Source organism: Aquila chrysaetos, chromosome 5 (genome assembly GCF_900496995.4).
Source record: "Aquila chrysaetos chrysaetos chromosome 5, bAquChr1.4, whole genome shotgun sequence".
NCBI classification, from domain to species: domain Eukaryota; kingdom Metazoa; phylum Chordata; class Aves; order Accipitriformes; family Accipitridae; genus Aquila; species Aquila chrysaetos.
In genome coordinates this window covers 24,289,755-24,307,436 of record NC_044008.1, presented here as the reverse complement: position 1 = coordinate 24,307,436, position 17,682 = coordinate 24,289,755, and the positions used below count along the sequence as shown (strand labels likewise).

Genomic DNA, 17,682 nt, shown 5'->3' with positions numbered 1-17,682 from the left:
TTTAATCCCTTTCATAGTTTATTGAATGTAATCAAACAATGTGAAGTCAACGAAGGGTTTATAAAGAAGGGACAGTTCCCCTGTCTTCAGAAGTGACTGACCATGTTACAAAAGGATTTTAAAAACTTAGGTAACTTAGCAAGTCCTAAACAGAAAAAAATATTTAAATTTAGGCCTGTGCTTAAAGCAGATTGCATTGCTAGGGCCCAATATCTGGTTCAAAAGTCAGAAAAAGAACTCAAGTGCATATATATTCGGATTCATTCAGATTAATTAGTTCCAATTGCTTTTCAGTTGAAATTGTTATAGGTTAAAGCGGTGAAGAAAAAGAAGAAATACTGCTTGCCCAAGCAGAAAGAAAGATTAAACATATTAAGTCCAGAATCTACAAATAAAAAAATAGACTCCTTTCCAGAAGTTACAGCACAGTCTTTAACATATTTAGAGGCAGGTATCGGGAAGTAAGGCTACATCAGTTACAATCACTGTTAACTTCAAAGGACAAATGCATGTGATTTTACTTCTGCACGTACTATTGCAATTGTATTATTTATTTAATTAGTATTAAAATACAAGCTAATTATAACAAATTCAGTTCCTTAGCATGTGTCTACACTTCAGCCCACTGCCCAGGGTAAATATGAGCCGGTTTGCCTGCCAAGAACAGCCTGCCTACTTCAGCCAAGAAGTGGGGCAAAGAAGCTCTGCTGGTACAGATAGGCACTTTCCAGTCTCCAACCTGGCTTGCTTACATCAACTTTAGATTTTACTATATCGCATTGTTGCTGGCAGTGTTGATGTACCCTCATTTTAATAACGCTGTGGACAGCAAGAAGCCATCAGCAAAACACACTATGGTTCTCAAAACCAGCTTCAGAGCTGTGAGCTGCTAGTGAATAGCAGTCTCTGTGAGAGCAGCGTGATTTATAATCGGTATACAGAGCCCCCACGATTAATATTCATGCTACATATCCCAGAATAAATAGGAGATGCCAGCCTGATCCAAAGCCCTCTGAAATTGATGGAAACCTTTCCATTGACTGCAATGGGCTCTGGGTCAAGCCCCAAGCGTCCAAGTGTGTTTATACCTTTTAAAAAAGAAGGAATTCACTCTCCACATGTTTCAGTCCCTCACATTTATTGTCAGCAAACCTCTGGCAAAAGAATGCCTTCCTCTGCAATGGGACTCTCACTGAAGCCAGCGGGAGCTATATATACAGAGACTGCCAATGTAAAACCAATAACAAATTGGAAAGAAACTTGATTTTGAAACCACACAGGACAAAATTTAGTGAGAAAGCAAATCTTTCTTCGCAAGAAGAACAGAATAACTCAGGCTTTGTATACCTGCAGGTTAAGAAGGAAATTTTCAATGAGGCACATTGAAACTTTGTAATGTACGTTAAAAAAAACACTCATGTAAATCTAATACCATTATAACCATCTTCCTTAAACACTGTAATTATAGCCTCCAAGGGTAAGTACACAAATGGTAAATTAAATATGACCATTTAAATTATTTTATGCAAAGCAAAGATTGTTTTTACTTATTAAAGGAATTTAATACTACTTATAGGTGTCCTTGTTAAATGCAGATTGATAATGAAGTTAAAGAATAAAACCTCATTTATTTTTATGCTACTTTATAAATTTTCTGAAGTCCAAGTCCTCTCACAATAGTGTACAGTAATTGGATTAAAACTACCTTCAAATACTTTCCACCACATCTTTTACATGAAACATCTTGCAAAACCCACAATGTCTATATAATCATTTTACAGTGATTATCAAAAAAATACTATGGAATTAAATAAAAGTGGATTGATATGGATTCTCCTCCCCAAACAATAAAATCCTAGCACCATACAAAATATCATGATTTAAAACTGAGTGCTGGCTCTCCTTCCCTCTCTTTCTTTCATTTTAATAACCAAACACATTATTTTCCAAAGCACGACTGTTAATATGCAGATTGGTTTCCAGAGTAGTTTTCAATAATCTTTTTTTTTTTTTTTTGCATTTTGCTTCAAGAAGAAAAATATGAAGTAACAAAGAAAAAAAAAAAAGAAAAAGGAAAAAGATACAGGAAACAAAGTCCTAAGGTCAATTAACAGTGAGTCCCCACGGAGGCAAAAGTGGACATTTCGCGACGGATGGTACTGAAAGGGGAGAGCTCCAGTTCTGTGGTGTACTCGTTGTCATTGTCATCACTTGTCACTGTTGAAGACTTCTGGATGCATTCATCACAGCAGCAACAGCAACACTCCATAAAGGCCCGGCTGAAAGGTTTACAGAGACAGAAAAGGAGAACCGGGGTAACACAGGACTTAAAGAACAAAAGGAACTGGCTAATGAGATGGAGGAGGTCCATAGTCTGCTGAGAGACCCCTGTGGACATGTAGGCGGTCACGATGTTGCAAATGTTTTCAGGAATGATGCAAAACCCATACAAAATGGTCAAAGCCACCACCGTGCAGTTCATCTGACTTTCCAGCTGAATTTGTCGCTTGTTGCCCCTTGTGCAAGCCTTTTCCGCCCTCCTGATCTTCCTCGCCGTTACCAGGGAGCAGGTAATGGTGAAGAGGGTAGGCAAACAAAAATAGCAGCCGAAGTACCACCAGAGCCTTGCCCCGTCGTAAGTGAGAGCCAACACGTAGATGGTGTCGGGCAGCGCGGTGGATATCTTCACCACGCACCGCTCCCCGCCGTACTGGGGGTCCTCCTTCGCCAGCTGGCGCAGCACAACCTCCGGCAGGGCCAGCAGCAGCGCGCCCACCCAGATGACGGCCAGCTTGGCCGTCGTCGAGGTGCAGTTTTCGATCATCTCGTAATACATCTGCACGTTGGTGGCGGCACGAAATCGGTCGATGCAGAGGGCGCACAGCGTGAACGTGGTGACTCCGAGAGAGGCTACCTGGGAAGGAGGAAAGGGAAGGCGAGTTAATACTGGGGGAGGAAGACAGCTACAAGGGTACAGCCCATTATTGAGTGGAGAGTGGGAAAACTTCATCTCCTTCAAAAGTCCCCTGGTCCCCTGTTGATGGCAGTCTTCGTAGCGACGGAAGATGAAGGCCCAAACTCACGCAGGCTGAAGAGGGAATTTATTTATGGTACGTTGGATGAAGGCTCTATACCACTGAGCTGTTCTCTGCAAGAGGCTTATACTCTTTCATAGTTAGAGAGAGCTCAATTTGTATTCTGAAACACCAGTCACGTCTAGGCCCTTGACTGACAAAGGCAAAGGAAAACCTAGTTTAGGGATATCAGTGTAGGAGACAGTTAAGCACCATGGTGCTGAGCACCATCAAAAGAAGCATCGCAGACAGAACTTAGCTTCCAGTGTTTGCTGAACTACCTGTCATCCAGCATGCATCCCAAAAGAGTATGTCCTTCTGTTTTTCTGCCTACAAGTATTTATTTCAGCTTGGCGTCATCCTCTCCTGGAGGCCCACGAAAGCATCTGTGCAACACCGAGTGGAAAAAAAAATTGAGGAACTGACCCAATATGTAGAACTAAACCCTTTCCTCCCCCCCATTTTTCTAAGGGGTGTTTTTCAGAAAGATCAGTTCCATTGCAGGGGTTGCAATTTAAGTCAAAAGGGGAGAGATGGGAGAGTCTTCCTTCAGCAGAAGTATGAACTTAACGCCCACATCACGTGCTCATCAAGCATGCAGGGGATCGTAACACTGAAACCTTCCCTATCTACAAAATTTAGGAACCCTGTGGATCAGGCAACTACTGAATGGAGTAGGATCCAACAACAGGTTTTTTGGACTTAGGCTTTTAAGTGAAATTTTCACGGGATGTAGGCACATAAAGTCATCCCGTACTGTGAGTTTAAAGAGACTGTATCTGAAATCTTCGGACTTCCAGAGCCTCTGCAAAACCAACCTTCACTAAAATAGTTAGGCTTTAATAATCCATCTTCAACGTTTCATTTAGAAAAAGTTCATGGGAAAATCTAGGCTTATTCATAGGAAACATCCTGTGGGAGAGTCTACTACAGGCCAGGAGAAATGGCAGAAGCTTTGTTTAAATGATTTAAAGATGGATTGGACTGAGCTCTCAATCATATACTGTAAGGAGCAAGTACAGAGCAATGCATATGTTCTCTAGCTTTAATAACCATCATTCTACGCATGAATAGAAATCCTGTACGGTCATGAAACATAATTTCCTATCATTTTATCCTGTTTATAATTAAATTTCCTAAAAAGAAATTTGCAAGACTATATACATTTTGGCCTAATCCTATTTCCAATAAATTCAACTTCAGTTCAAATTCAAAGCAGAACTCTCATTAACTTCAATTGGAGAAAGATTAGGTGCCCTGTCGCATTCTAATTCATTTATTTTCTTGAGTTTGCATGCTTGTGTTATGCTGAAAATGTGTTGATGCAAAAGAAAAGAAACTGTTAAATAATATTCCTAGTAAATGTAAAGAATGCTTACTTTTATCATGAATAAACCACGTGTCTGTGTATTTAACTGGGAAATCTAGAGTAATATTAGGCAGTTCACTGTAAGTTTGCTTATCCAAATTTGATGTGCAATGATATATTTAAATTTCATATAGGAAGATTTAAAAAAATACTTTCTGATTTCCACCGTAATTTTGAAATATTCCTGTTTATGCATCACCTCTTCTAAAAAGTTCTGCAAAGATAGATAGTACAATTATACACAATTATATAAATGTATGATTAATTTTGGCTTTCAATATTTAATGGCCGTATCAGATTGCTAAAATTGAGTATCACTGAAAAATATTAGGCACTTGGGATTAGAACTGTCAGGCACTGGCTTAGTTGGAGAATTCTTTGAAGCAGCTTCCTAAAAGATGGAATGAGTAAGATGCAGTCTCTTACTAATTAACTTGCAGGAATATTTCATGATGACAAAGCAGTACCGTAAACATTTTTAATAGGCAAACCCATTGATTTAGGAAGTTAAACTGTCTGACAAGATTCAAAGAAAGCTTGGTAAATACAGCAAAAAATAAAAACAATTGAAGAAAAATTACAGTTACAGAGAAATCCTAATGAACAGTGATAAACTTAGCTAATGAGAGATAATTTTCATGTATCCCTGCTGACAGTCAGATTTTTAAATTCAAGACTAGCGACTTTGTTTCCAAAACATTTAAATGTGTGTGCAGTCTTCAAATTCCTTAGTGACAGCAAAACCTCTAGCCAGAACATCCAACATGAATAACAAAAGGGTCAGGACTCAGCTCTCTGCAATTACGGGAGGCAGGGAAATAACTAAGATTTGGGAATGAATAGAGATTGAAATAAAAATCAGCAGAACAGAAGAAAAACTGAGCTTTTGTACATTAACATTTTCCCTCTCAGCTCCTCTCCCCCTGCCCTCAATGCACACGCTTTTATTGCTTTAGCATTTCATTGCAAACAGGCTGTTGTACAGTGGCTAAGGCATTAAAACTCTGCAGCTGTTACTGGACTAATGAAAGAAGACATGCCTACCATGAACAAACATAACCTACGGGGTTCCTGTCACATTAATTGACCAACAACTTGGAGGTTTAAGACAGTGAAATAGAGCAAGAGGAAACAACTAAGAACAGTGGAAGTCGGCTCTGAAAACTCTCCTGTGGATTTACTGATGAAACAAGCTAAACAAAGCCAGTGTTTCTCTGGAACAGGCAATGGTCTCCTATTTTCTGTGGATTAACAGAGTTCGTGATGCCATGGAAAAGCTTACAAAAAACAAACACACACTCCCAAGCAGATGAACAGGGATTCACTCCAGCTGACTTGCTTAAAGGCAGTATAGCAATTTAAGGGTCTGATTACTTACCCCACATTTCAGACTATGAGTAACAGCCAGCAAAATCAATGGGTGCTGCTCACAACCTATGTGGGCAAGAACTGGGACATGCATTCTGCACGTTCACACAATTTCTGTTTAGGGGTGTTTCTCCGTACCAGTCATACTAATAATCAGGGTTAAGCTGAAAATGAAGAAGAAGCCAGAGAAGTTTCCTTTTTAATGTTATGTTGCCCTGAAATAACCACAGAACGAAGATAATTCATTTGATGGGGAGCAGGTAAAGGACAAATTAACAAATCCTAAAGTGGTGCGAAGCTGCTTGGAGTTTAATGGTGCTCTTCTTGTTGTAACAGCTGAGTTTCTGATATGCTGATATGCTGTTGCGGTCTTCATTCCAACAACCTGGCAGGAAATGAGGCAAGGCAAGGGCAAGTCAGGCTCAGTAGTTTTTGATCATCACTTAGTTGTCTGATTTATTTCCATGTGGTCCCTATGAAGTTTCTCCTTCAGTCTCTAGACTTTCAGGATGACACCAGTTTACATCTTTCTCTTACCAGATGATATCAGAAAAGTCCCCGGGTTTCTAACTGAACGACCACCAATCTGCTTTGAGGAGGTGGTGAAGTAACCCCTGCTTTGAGGATGTGCCCACCCTAGTTGGGCAGAGAACCGCTGTGGAAGGGATACCAGCTACAGCATACACACGCAAAGGAAGACATTACTGTTACAAGAGAGCCTCTTAATACTGTTGCTCCTTTAAAAGCATTCACAGGGATATTAGTGGGCACCATGATGCTCCTTTGAGACGCTGCACAAACCTTTGGTCATTAGCTCCCCAGCTGTTAGTCAGCTGTGTCAAAACTCATCTGGGGAACCGAGGCCGGAGAGAACAAGAGCAAACTCATGAAACGCTCAGCTTAATTGCATCAGTTCTCCTCTCCGTCCCTCCAACATACCCATTCCCCTTTCACGAACTTTAACAATCACCGCAATGTTCCCAGGCCTTCCCTGGCCTGTCCTACTTCCCCTGGCTGTGGTCCCACAGCTCTTGGCCCTGGGCTCAAGGAGCAGAGCTTCTGGCTAACCAGGGAAGCAGTGCAGATGTAGTACGGTGAGCAATGCCAGTGGAAATAAGACTCTGAATTCTCTCTCACTAATATCTGCTTGACTAGATAAAGGTAATGAAAACAAAACCAGAAATGAGATCAGAAAAGGTGACTTGGGTGAAAAGGTCAACGAAGAGCAGATTCTGTGAGTGAATACAAAAGAAAGGTTGGGTCACTCAGTCCAGTAAGATGAAGACCAAGAAGTGATATTGCTGCTATCTACAAAGAAGTCTATCTCGAGATACAAAAGTTACTTAAGCCAAAGGACAGTGAATGTAGCAGAATGGGAATCAACCAGCCATGAGCAACTCGAGGCTGGAAATGAGAGAGTCCATTAATCATCTCAGACATCATGTTCTTGAGCACGCCTTCTGATGGAGAAGTGAGGGGAAACAATGTAGACTGAGTTTTTATGGAACAAGATAAAATAGAGGAGTTACAAGAAGTGGCTGCTTCTACCAGCTGAAGCTGGATTTTCTAAGACAGAATATATTTTATGTTGATAACACAGAGTTTCTTAAAATATGTGGCACACTTCCTTCCTTTGTTACAAGGCAGGATGGGTATTCAAAACATTTTCCCGTTGTAATCGGAAAGCTGAACTACAGAAAAGGTTGATGACTACTAGCCAAGCCATCTCTGAGCTCTCAGTGACGCCCTGTAGACTCTTTATATCCATTGCTGTTATATCATATAAACGACTGATTTTTTCCCCCAAGCCATTAGAGTCTATTATCTGATTATGGCTGTTCTATAGCCACATCAAACTTCATAGCTTTAGAGCATGTTAATGCAACACACCATGGTAGCTCTTGCAGACTTGTCAGTTTTGCCTAAGATAAATAAACAAAGTTAGTACAGACCGAAATATTTTTTTGTGCTGCTCTACACTTACAGTAGAGAGTCCAGTAATAAGACTGGACTACCGCAAAATAAAAGGTCATCCCATTGCAAACAATTATTTAACTGTTTAAGTTTATCTAGATTTCTGGTTTCTGTTCTTTCAATTAAAAAAAAACTCCAAAAACCCAAAAGCCAGTCATTACTATAGAATGACAGTCATTACTATAAAAGAACAAAAATAAATAAATATAATACCTCTATATTTCTTACATGAAGTGCTATTAAACATTAATGGCTTTATGCTTTAAAATAGGTAAGGGTCACACAGTTAAAACACTACTGTGTGGCAGAAGTAATTCAGTAGCTAAGGAGTACTGGGGCCAGGGTACTCCCCTGACATCAGCAATTAGCTTAAGCATCTTGGATGAAAATCTACATCGCCTTAAATATCCAAAAGACAAGACGGTCATTCTGGAAACTACCATCACGGAGATGTCCTACACATGTGGAACAGCGGGTACGGTATGGCTGTTTCTTTTGTAGCACTATCAACATTCATATCAGGGAGACATAGAGCACATGTGCTTTGTGTGCTTCTTATCCTTCTGTATATCCTAAGAGTAATAGTGTTCAGAATCAGAATCCACTTCCGAGAGCCGCTCTTGAATCCCGTTGGAAGCAAAAGCCAACCAGACTGTCAGGGCACTGGAAATACTCATTAGTACACCGCATCCTTATCCAGAGGGTTGGAAAAATCGCAAAACACAACAGGATTTAATTTTTGTTCATTTTTCCTCTTTGCAATCTACCATAGAATTAAATTTAATTTACTGTTTTCTTTTTTTTTTTTTTTTTTTCTTTTTTTAATAAAGGAACTGGTGCCATTCTCCACTGAGGATCAAATTCTCATCCCGCTACACAGACTCCTGTACTAATTCTTAGTATTAACAACATGGAACTGTTAGTAAAAATCTGCCTCTTCCTGCTTTGCAGAAAAAATCCAGTCATATGGAAAAATGACATCCCAGTGCTCAGAGTCAAGTCAATGGTGCCGGGATAGCAGATGCTGCCTTTTTCTCTCCACATGTATGTAACTTAAATATTAGTGACCCAATTTTAAACATAGTCTGACACAAATTCATTTCCATGCTGAAATGCCACATGCAAAGTTTAAGCCAAAAGCAAATTTTTATGGACAACTTATAAGGCCCTAAGGACAGAGTTTGCACAGGAAAGAAAGATTGACAGAACAGCCAACATGGCAGCTACTATCATCATGCCGTTAATACCTAAAGGGCAGAGATATATTAACACTTCTGTTTTAAATAATTATTTATGGCATGATAAGTGCTGAAGATACTCTGCTCAGTAAAAGACACATGTAGCCATTGCCCTAGAAAACTCTCAGTATGAAGCTTTGAAATTGCAAACCTCTCTGAAGATCTTTGTCTACTACCCAGAGGACTTACTGGAGGTTCAGGAGCCCAGCTCTGACTGGAGTCAAAGAAAAGACACAAAGAAGATGCTGCACAACAAAAGACACAGAAAAGACAGATAATACACAGCTTTTATAAACTCCCATAAAAAATGTATTTGCTTCCCTAAAGTGAAACTTAAAATAAGGATCTCTTCTGACAGCTCCGGAACTTTCTTTGTGCCTCTCACTTGCCCCTACCAAGTAAAAGAGAGAAAGGGGAAAAAGCCTCACCTCAAATTGCCCTGGAGGGTCAGCTCCAGGGAAAGAGAGTCATTCGTATTCCAGGCCAAATCAATTGTTAGGCTTTCCACTAAGAATACTAATTGTGATAGCTTTCCTGAGCTGGAGGTTACCCACCAGAAAGAGGAGTGATGCCACAAATTGATTGCCAAAAGCGCATGCAGAGGAGACTGGGCATCAGATTTCAGAGGCTTTTTCCCGGTCAGCCTGCTCCAGAGTCAAGCCAGTCTCCTATGCGTGATACGGTCCAGAGGAAGACACCACAGACTTTATCGTTCTCTTCTTTGTGGGGGCTACGAGAAAGGCAGAGGGGTGCACGTTTATTAGCACTGAGCACAGGGCCGAGTACTATCACTGGCCTCGGCAACTTCTTGCTCTGTGCCCGACTGCACAGGACAGTAAATCAGTCTCTGCAAATCCTCATTCTAGACCGTTCCCCAATACTAAATCCTTACACCACTGTAAGTAGCTTGTCTCAATCTGCCAGCATAGAAAGTGATGCCTACCTCCAACGACCCCCCTCAAACTCATCAAGCTTCTAGTGTAACCTACAAGAGCAGAATGCATGTAACTCAAGCAAGCTTTCTTTTAAAGCCCCAAAGATAGTTTCTAGTCCTAGTTGACACAATCCATTTGTCATCTTGAGCGAGCTGCTCTGGGCCTTAAACAACTTACTTAACCTCTTCACTATTGGCTTCCAGCATTAAAATAAAAAATAAAAATGCTGCTCTACAGGACTGTTACCTTTCACAGCTGTGAAATATTTAGAAGCACAGTAAAACTACTGATTTTGTCTACATCCACACTTCTTTCTATTAAGGCCTAGCATAAATCTATAACTAGGGGAACTGGAACTACCTTGTTCTGTACTCCTTTTTTTTTTCCCCCTAGTCCTTTTGCTGAAAAGACTGTGTGTGCTTAAACAAAAAGAAAAGGGTTCCACATTGGCAGGGCTTGTGGAACAGGAATTAGCCAAAGCCATTGTCTTTGTATTGTCGTTTACCATGTATCTCCCGATTCTGAGCAATACTGAGAAAAGTATATGGAAGACAACATAAACACAGTGTGCAGGTAAACACTTCAGACATGCATGCATAAAGCTGGACTTCTGAACCACCTCCAGAAAAGTGGCAAAATTTTAAGAACTGTTGAGTTTTTGTTTTTTTTAAACTGCAAAGGAGAAGCACATCTCCACATATCCTTATGGGCAGAGTAGCTGCCCCAGTGATTCTAATTCCCTTCTCAATTCCTTCTCGGTGCACTCAAAACTGCTCCTCCAGGACAGTGCCATCATCAGGGTCAAATGAAATTTTTGGTGGAGATAATTTCATCCACTTCTACTAACCATCTGCCTTTCTAGCTTTGTTCTCCAGCAGTTTTACTCTCATCACCTAAAGACCTCGTGAGAAGCACAGAATTCATTTACTCAGTTTCCTCCTCAGTCATGTGCACAGCATTCCTTATGCAAGCATAGCCATGACATAGTTTTAAAAGGTAGTTAGAAGTGACCGAACTGTGATACAATATATGGCTGAAATGACTGCTTAATGTACTTGGTCACAGCTGATCTTTATTAGGTATGGGAAAACTACCCTTTAAATTAAATACTGTGGAGACCTTCCACTGCTGAAAGCTCAACATTTACCTATACAAATGTGCTTGAAGATACCATAAAACATTTTCCCCAGACTGTGTGCATATGTGTTATCGCTGGCAACAGATGCTTTGTTGAAATTCTGCACAATATCCATTAAACAGCACAAATAAAAAACAATTGGCCACAAGAGGCTAAACTAAGAAAACTCCAGGTTCCTCACTGGGATCACTTGAAACCTTCAAACACAATACAAAGCATGCTTGAGTTACGTTCAAATGCTGTGATTGCCATATCACTTGCTCTGGATAATCAGACATCCCCTATTCCCTAGCTCAGAAAGTACAAGCTGGTATGACAGAGGGCTCAGTCCAATGGGGGTCTTTGATGCTTGAAAGTGAAGTATTTCTGGATTTACAGCTCTGGGTGAGACACGTAGCTCCCTGAACAGCACATGAAGAGAACTGGCATGCAAAAAAACACAGATGCAAAGCATGGAACAAAGAGAAACTTAAAAGAACAAAACGCTGGGCTAACTTACAGAAAACACAGACAACAGCTTAAAATTTGTCCATCTTCAGGAAGATGCTGCTATTTGTATTCCAGGAAGGTCTGAAAACCACTCCTGAAGATAGCTGTCTACGGCTTTCCTCGCAAGGAGCTCAGAAGACTTCATCCTTTGCTCATTGTGTGAGAAGGGGATGAGCCTGCCCACGTAAGCTACAAGGGAGAAGACGGTGTCATTCAGCTGTCAGATGAGCGCACTGCTGTGAGCAATCCTTGGCAGAGCATAGAGCAGCAGCTGCTCACGGGGCAGATGTCATGACATGCTCCACATCTGCATTGCTCCTGGTGGTGTCAGCGCCACCGTATAACACCGGGGAGGTTTGAACAACACTTGGAAAGTGGCAAAACTTTGCTCTAACTCCCTCCTCCGTCTCAGCGGGGTCGAATCCTGATTTCCAGGGCAGTGTCCTCCTCGCCAAGCTTGAGAGAAGCTGTGGAGAGGCACAATCCACTAGTGGTGTTCATTATCTGCCACTCATGGATACAGTTTACAAAGGAGGGGGAAATGCAGCCTGTTACTTACTGCTCCCTGGGTGATGACTACACTTCGCGTACATGAGTATTGTATGTAATGACTACTGAATGAAAAATATACAATTCTGGGAGCAACACAGAACCCCAAGGCTATACCTTTTTAGATCTGTACCTTAGGTGAAAATTAATTACATTTCCTCAGGGACAAGGAAAATGTTTCACTTTTGGACTCCTGTAATAATTAAGCCTAAGACAGGCACCGTGCTACTGCTCCATCATGACTGGATTGGTGCCAGGTCTCGAACAAGACTTCAACTCTAGACATCTACAGAACCGTAAAGTGAAAAAATAATGTGTCATTAAAGTATAAAGGGGGGATAGCAGCAGCTGAACGTTTTTCAGGATTACAGTTTTGAATTTCAGCAACTACATTTCAGATAAGCTACTTCCGGTTTGACAAACTCTTTAGTGCCCAAAGCTGCACATCATAAGCAACTAATTTTGAAGAACAGCACGGCCATGCAAACAATTTCCATTACTGATCTTTAATTAGAATCAGCATTACAAAGAGTAATTTCTATTTTGTATGTGGATGCACCAAAAAAAGGTTAGGAAGCGTGAAATGCCACTACAGGAAAGTCCTGAAAACACTTAAACTACACTAGCTACTTTAATTGAAACGATTACACTTTAACTGAAACAGTACTACTTATTTTACTGGTTAACACAGTAGCCCCAGAACCCAATTCAGAAATTTTGAAAGCTCCTAGTACTGTCAGTTTCTCAACAAATACATATTTACTCCTTCATGTCTTGAAATACATGTTTACTCCTTCATGTCAGTAGTGGTATACTACTGGCCTTGAATTCATCTAAGCGTAGCACAGCTCCACCCTTTGTCCAATACCACCGGTAATAAAGTGTATCACACATGAAAGAAGTAATGGCAATTTAGTGGCCACACACACCATACACCTTTACAGACACTTTCTTAAAAATACTGGTTGACCGTTGATTACCTATTACTGTGTACCGGTGTGCTGTCAAAACCGATACTCTGTGCATTAATAACAAGTTGGGGTTTCTTCTTTTCTTTTTCTTAATATCTCATTCTTAGGACAAGAGAATCAACAGTTATTTCCTCAGCTTTTGGTTACAGAATAATGTTGAACATAAGGTTTTGGGAATACAGCAGAGCCAGCCAGAATTACAAGCCACCACCCTACCAGCAAGCCTCTGTGTTCAGTTCCAGTAAATAAATAAAGCGGACAACCTGAGCGATGCCGGCAGGACTCTGGCCAGCTGGCCGAGGGCTACTTTGACAGAGCCTCTGAACAACTGCCAAGAAGCTGCGACTTCAATGGAGCTGGGGTCACTTTTTTTTTTTTTTTTTAAAGATAAGCTAAATAAACGTGAGATTCGAACGCTGAGGTATAAGTTAAGAGCTCGTACATCCCCTTGATGGTCCTTTTTACAATCGCCACCTCACAGCCTATCCCCAGTCACCCCCTCCACCCGCTTTCCTGACTCGCCCCACTTTAGGAAAACAACAGACATAACCCAAAGAGCTTGAAATCTAATTCTGAGAGGATTGTTCGCCTTTCAGGATCAGGAGGAGCAGGGAAAGTTTGGCAGAACTCGCGCGAGTGGAAGGAAGAGCTAGGCGCGCTCAGTCTCAGGCTACAGAAACCCCGGCGCTGCCGGACCCGGGCCGGCCAGAACCCCCTCCCGTCCTGGCGGGGCCGGGCCGCCCCCCCCGTCCCCCGCCTCGGGAGTGCCCGGGAAACCCAGACCCCGCCGCGCCGGCAGCGACGAACGGCGGCAGCGTCGTCCCCGCCCGCAGCCGAGGCCGGCGGCGGAGGAGCGATGGGGGAGGGGGGGGGGCGGCCGCGTCCCCTCGGGCGGGGGCGGCCGGGCCGCTCGGGGGCTGCGCGGCGGCGCACGGGCCCGCGCATCCCGAGCCAGCGCCATTACCTCGATGTACGGGACGATTTTGCAGGAGAAGTCTTCTAGGAGCCACTTCTTGGTGAGCTCCTGGAAGATGACCAGCGGCAGGCAGAAGAAGACGATGAGGAAGTCCCAGAAGGCCAGGTTGGCCAGCAGGGAGTTGGAGATGCTCCGCATGTAGTAGTTGTGGCAGACGATGCACATCACTGCCATGTTGCCCATGATGCCGATGCCGAAGATCACCACGGAGAGGCACATGACGGCGTAGGCGCCGTACGACTCCTCGGTCAGCGGGTAGAAGGGGTTGCGGAGGCGGGCGCGGCGCCCCGTGGCGTTGCCGCGGCCCCCGGCGCTGCCCTCGCCGCCGGCCGAGCCGTTCAGCGGCAGCCAGCGGGGGCCGCCCGCCGCCGCGCCGGCTCCTCCGCGCTCGCCGCTCCGCGCTCGCCGCCGCCGCCGCTGCCGCCCGGCCCCCGCCGCCCCGCGGGGCGCGCAGCTACCGCCCGGCCCCGCCGCTCCGCCGGGCGCGGCGTCGGCCCCGCGGGGGAGGGCTCCGCGCCCGGGGAGAGCCGCGGCCGCCCGCCGGCCCGGGGCGAGGGGCGTCGGGGCCGGCGGCGAGCGGGCGCGCTGCGGGGGCGCCGGCGGCCCGGCGGCCGCGGCGGGGGCCAGGGCGCAGGCAGCCCAGGCGCCCAGCACCTGGCAGAGTAGGGCGAGGGGAGCGCGGAGGGGCTGCATGGCCGGGAGCCGGCGGGGCTCACCCGCTCCCCTTCAGAGGCGGCGGCGGCGGCGGCCGCCCCGCTCGGCGGGGCTGGGAGCGGGAGACATGCCCGCCCGGCTCGCCGGGGCGGGGGCAGCCGCCGTCCGCCGCCCGCCGGAGCGCGGCTCCCGCCGCCGCCGGGGTCCGCCGCGGGAAGCGGCCGGGGGCGCGGCGGTCGGAGCAGCGGGGAGGCTCTTCGTGCCGCCTGCCGGGCCAGAGCCGGAAAGTTGTGCCGCCGTCTCAGACGCGCCGAGTTAATGTAGCAAGTGCAGCGCCGGGAGGACCCCCCTCCGGCGCTCCGCCCTTTCCCGGGACCGCTGCCTCCTCGCCAGCCCTCGCACCGGCCCCGTGCCGCCTGTCGACATCCTCCCGCCGCCGCGGGCAGTCGGTGGCTCTATTGGTGAGGAGAGGTCCCTCGTGCAACGCGCCTCCCCTCTCCGGATAATCGCGAGCGCTAATTCCTCCTCGCCGGCAACCTCGCAGAAAACAGGTTGCTGCCCGCAGCTTAGGGTGTTTGAGGGCTTTGCGAAACTCTTGCCGGGGTTAATCGCCGCGCCGCCTAAGCGCTCGCACGGCGGCCGAGAGCGGCGAGGACGGCCGGGGCGGCGAAGTTGCTGTCGGCGCCGGGCGGGCGCAAGCCCCGGGACCGACCCCTCGGGGCTGCTCCTGCCTCCCCGAGCCGCGCGGGCGGGAGGAGAAGCGGGGGCGGCAGCCGCGGCCCCCCGGGCAGGCGGGGGCTGGTCTGCGGCGGGCTCCGCTCCTGCTGCCGGCTCCCCGCGGCTCCGGCCCGGCTCGGCGCGGCTCGGCTCGGCTGGGCTCCGCCGCGGCTCCCGGGGGCGCGCCGGGGAGGCGGGCGAGCAGAGCGGCGGCCCGCAGTGCGCAAGCGCCGCCCGGCGGCGCTGCGGGGCCGGGGCCGGGGCGGCAGAAGCCGGTTCCCCGCTGCCGGGGCCCTCGCAGCCCGGCGGCTCTGCAGCCTGCCGGCTCTCGCCACGCTGCTGCCAGCGCCCCGCTCCCGGGGTCTGGCCGCCCGCCTCGGCTCGGCTCGGCTCGCAGGTGGCGGCGGCGCCCGGGGAGGCGCCGGTACGGGCAGTGTGGCACGGCGGCCCGCACCGCGGGCGGTGGGAGCCGAGGGCGGGGGGTGAGGGGGGACGCTGTCGGCATCTGGGTGGGAGACGAGCCCCTGAGGGCACCTTGCGGTAGGGGCAGGGGGCACAGCTTGGGGGGAGAAGGGAGTGTTCCCGTCTGAGAGCGCGAAGTGAAGCGCACGGGGGCCGCTGAAGAAGAGGGTGTTCCAGACCTCCCCCCCACCCCGCAGCGGGACGCCGACGGAAGCGTCTCCACGTGTTTGCAGTGCCTGGAGAGGCAGGTTTAGGTTTCCTTCCTGTTCTGAACGCTTGCGTATGGTTTTGTTTCGTGGCTTCGTACACTCGGATAAACTTCACAGCTCTTTCTCCTTCTTTCTCTGATTTTTATTTAATTCAGGTGACTTCTTCGCTTGCCAAAGTTGGAGGCGATAAATATTTCACTGTCGGCAGCCTGAGGGATTCTCTACCACCCTTGCTTCCATTTTTAAGACTTTTAGTGTAGCTTATTCCCAACAGGTTTAAAAGTTTCAAACTTTACCCATAAAGCAGTTTGAGAAGCATTCTTTCCTCCCCTCGAACTCAACCCATTTGATGTAAAGATCAGAAATTGAGTCAAAGCTACCAGAGCTCCCCGTTTTAGGGACTGAAATCAGGACTGTGGATCTAACGGCCCCCTAAATTCTTTTCTTGCGGGCCAGTTTTTAAAGTCTTGAGATGCCAAGTAGGGGGGATGTGCTTGCAGGTCGGGGCCCCATCTTTCTTTTATTAATGATCAACAAAGAAAACCGTCTAAATCTACAGTAACAGAAAATACACATCACATACATGCATGAAACCAATCTATCAGCTGCAGTAACACAGACAAGATTAGTACCACTTTTTCTCGATGGGGTTGAATCAAGCTGTAGTGTTGAAAGGATCCTTTCGTATGAATTGATAATTATTGTTTATATTTAAAACCACAGCTGCACAAATTCACCTAGCTGGCGGAAAAGTAGGCTTCACACAACGGGACTCTAGGCTGACCTTGCTGTCAACAGAGAGAGACAAGTGCCTTGCTGAGGTCATTTATCTGATATTAATGTCCAACGTGTGTGGTATAAATTGCTGTCTGGAGGTGCCGCTCGCACACGTCTACCCTCGAAGGAGCTTAGAAAATTATTTTGGATGAAGAATGTGACCTTTCAACAGGTACAACTAGCGAGTCCTCTCCCATTCAAATCTAGGTCTAGTGCCTTTCCCCTGGCCGTGACCGTTACCCAGAAAACACACAAACAGGACAAACACAAAGCTTTTCCTTTTCCTGAAACCATTCTCTTGCACGTGTAGGTGAGGTGTAATTGTGGGAACCTTAAGGCGTTTCTAATCTTATGAGAACAAGTGTAATAAATCAGGCACTGCTGTGCTGAATGTCCCCTAATATGTCAAGCCATTTTGTTCTTCCTTAGCAATCTAAGTGTCATCTCATGGAGTCAAATGATCAAGCTAATTTTAAGACTTCCTGATAGATAATGAGTTTTATCTAATAAAGGTATCTATGAATGGAAAAAAAACCAACCCAACAAAACCTACCAGGAAAAGAAAGAGAATGGTAAATATGTTTAACCTTTTTTTTCCTTATATTTTTCTCACATGTGTTTCTTCTGAGCTCAGCTGGTGTATAAAAGGAGTTAATGATGATAATGAGCTTACATTTACTGTGCCTTTCTTCCTGAAAAGTCCCAAAGGGCATTACAAGAGAGATGATAAATTCACTGCTTGTTCTGAAAGGATACTGAGGAATATTGCTTCTGGCTTTTAT

General features: G+C 45.9%; 1 protein-coding gene across 1 annotated transcript; it reads right to left on the bottom strand.

The window, feature by feature from the left end:
* Nucleotides 1-512: 512 nt before the first annotated feature.
* On the bottom strand, nt 513-14,777 carry GPR37 (G protein-coupled receptor 37). The gene is made up of 2 exons (XM_030015032.2): nt 14,070-14,777; nt 513-2,914 (listed from the first exon to the last, which is right to left on the bottom strand). Exons 1-2 carry the CDS (start codon nt 14,772-14,774, stop codon nt 2,108-2,110), a joined length of 1,512 nt encoding a protein of 503 aa, XP_029870892.1. The 5' UTR covers nt 14,775-14,777; the 3' UTR covers nt 513-2,107.
* Nucleotides 14,778-17,682: the final 2,905 nt, after the last annotated feature.

What these genes read in the sequence shown, in the direction of transcription:
- GPR37 (XM_030015032.2), bottom strand. Translation starts at nt 14,774, where the DNA reads ATGCAGCCCCTCCGCGCTCCCCTCGCCCTACTCTGCCAGGTGCTGGGC. An exon ending in AAATCGTCCCGTACATCGAG is followed by an intron (nt 2,915 to 14,069) that starts GTAATGGCGCTG and finishes CCTCCTTCCCAG; the next exon opens with GTAGCCTCTCTCGGAGTCAC.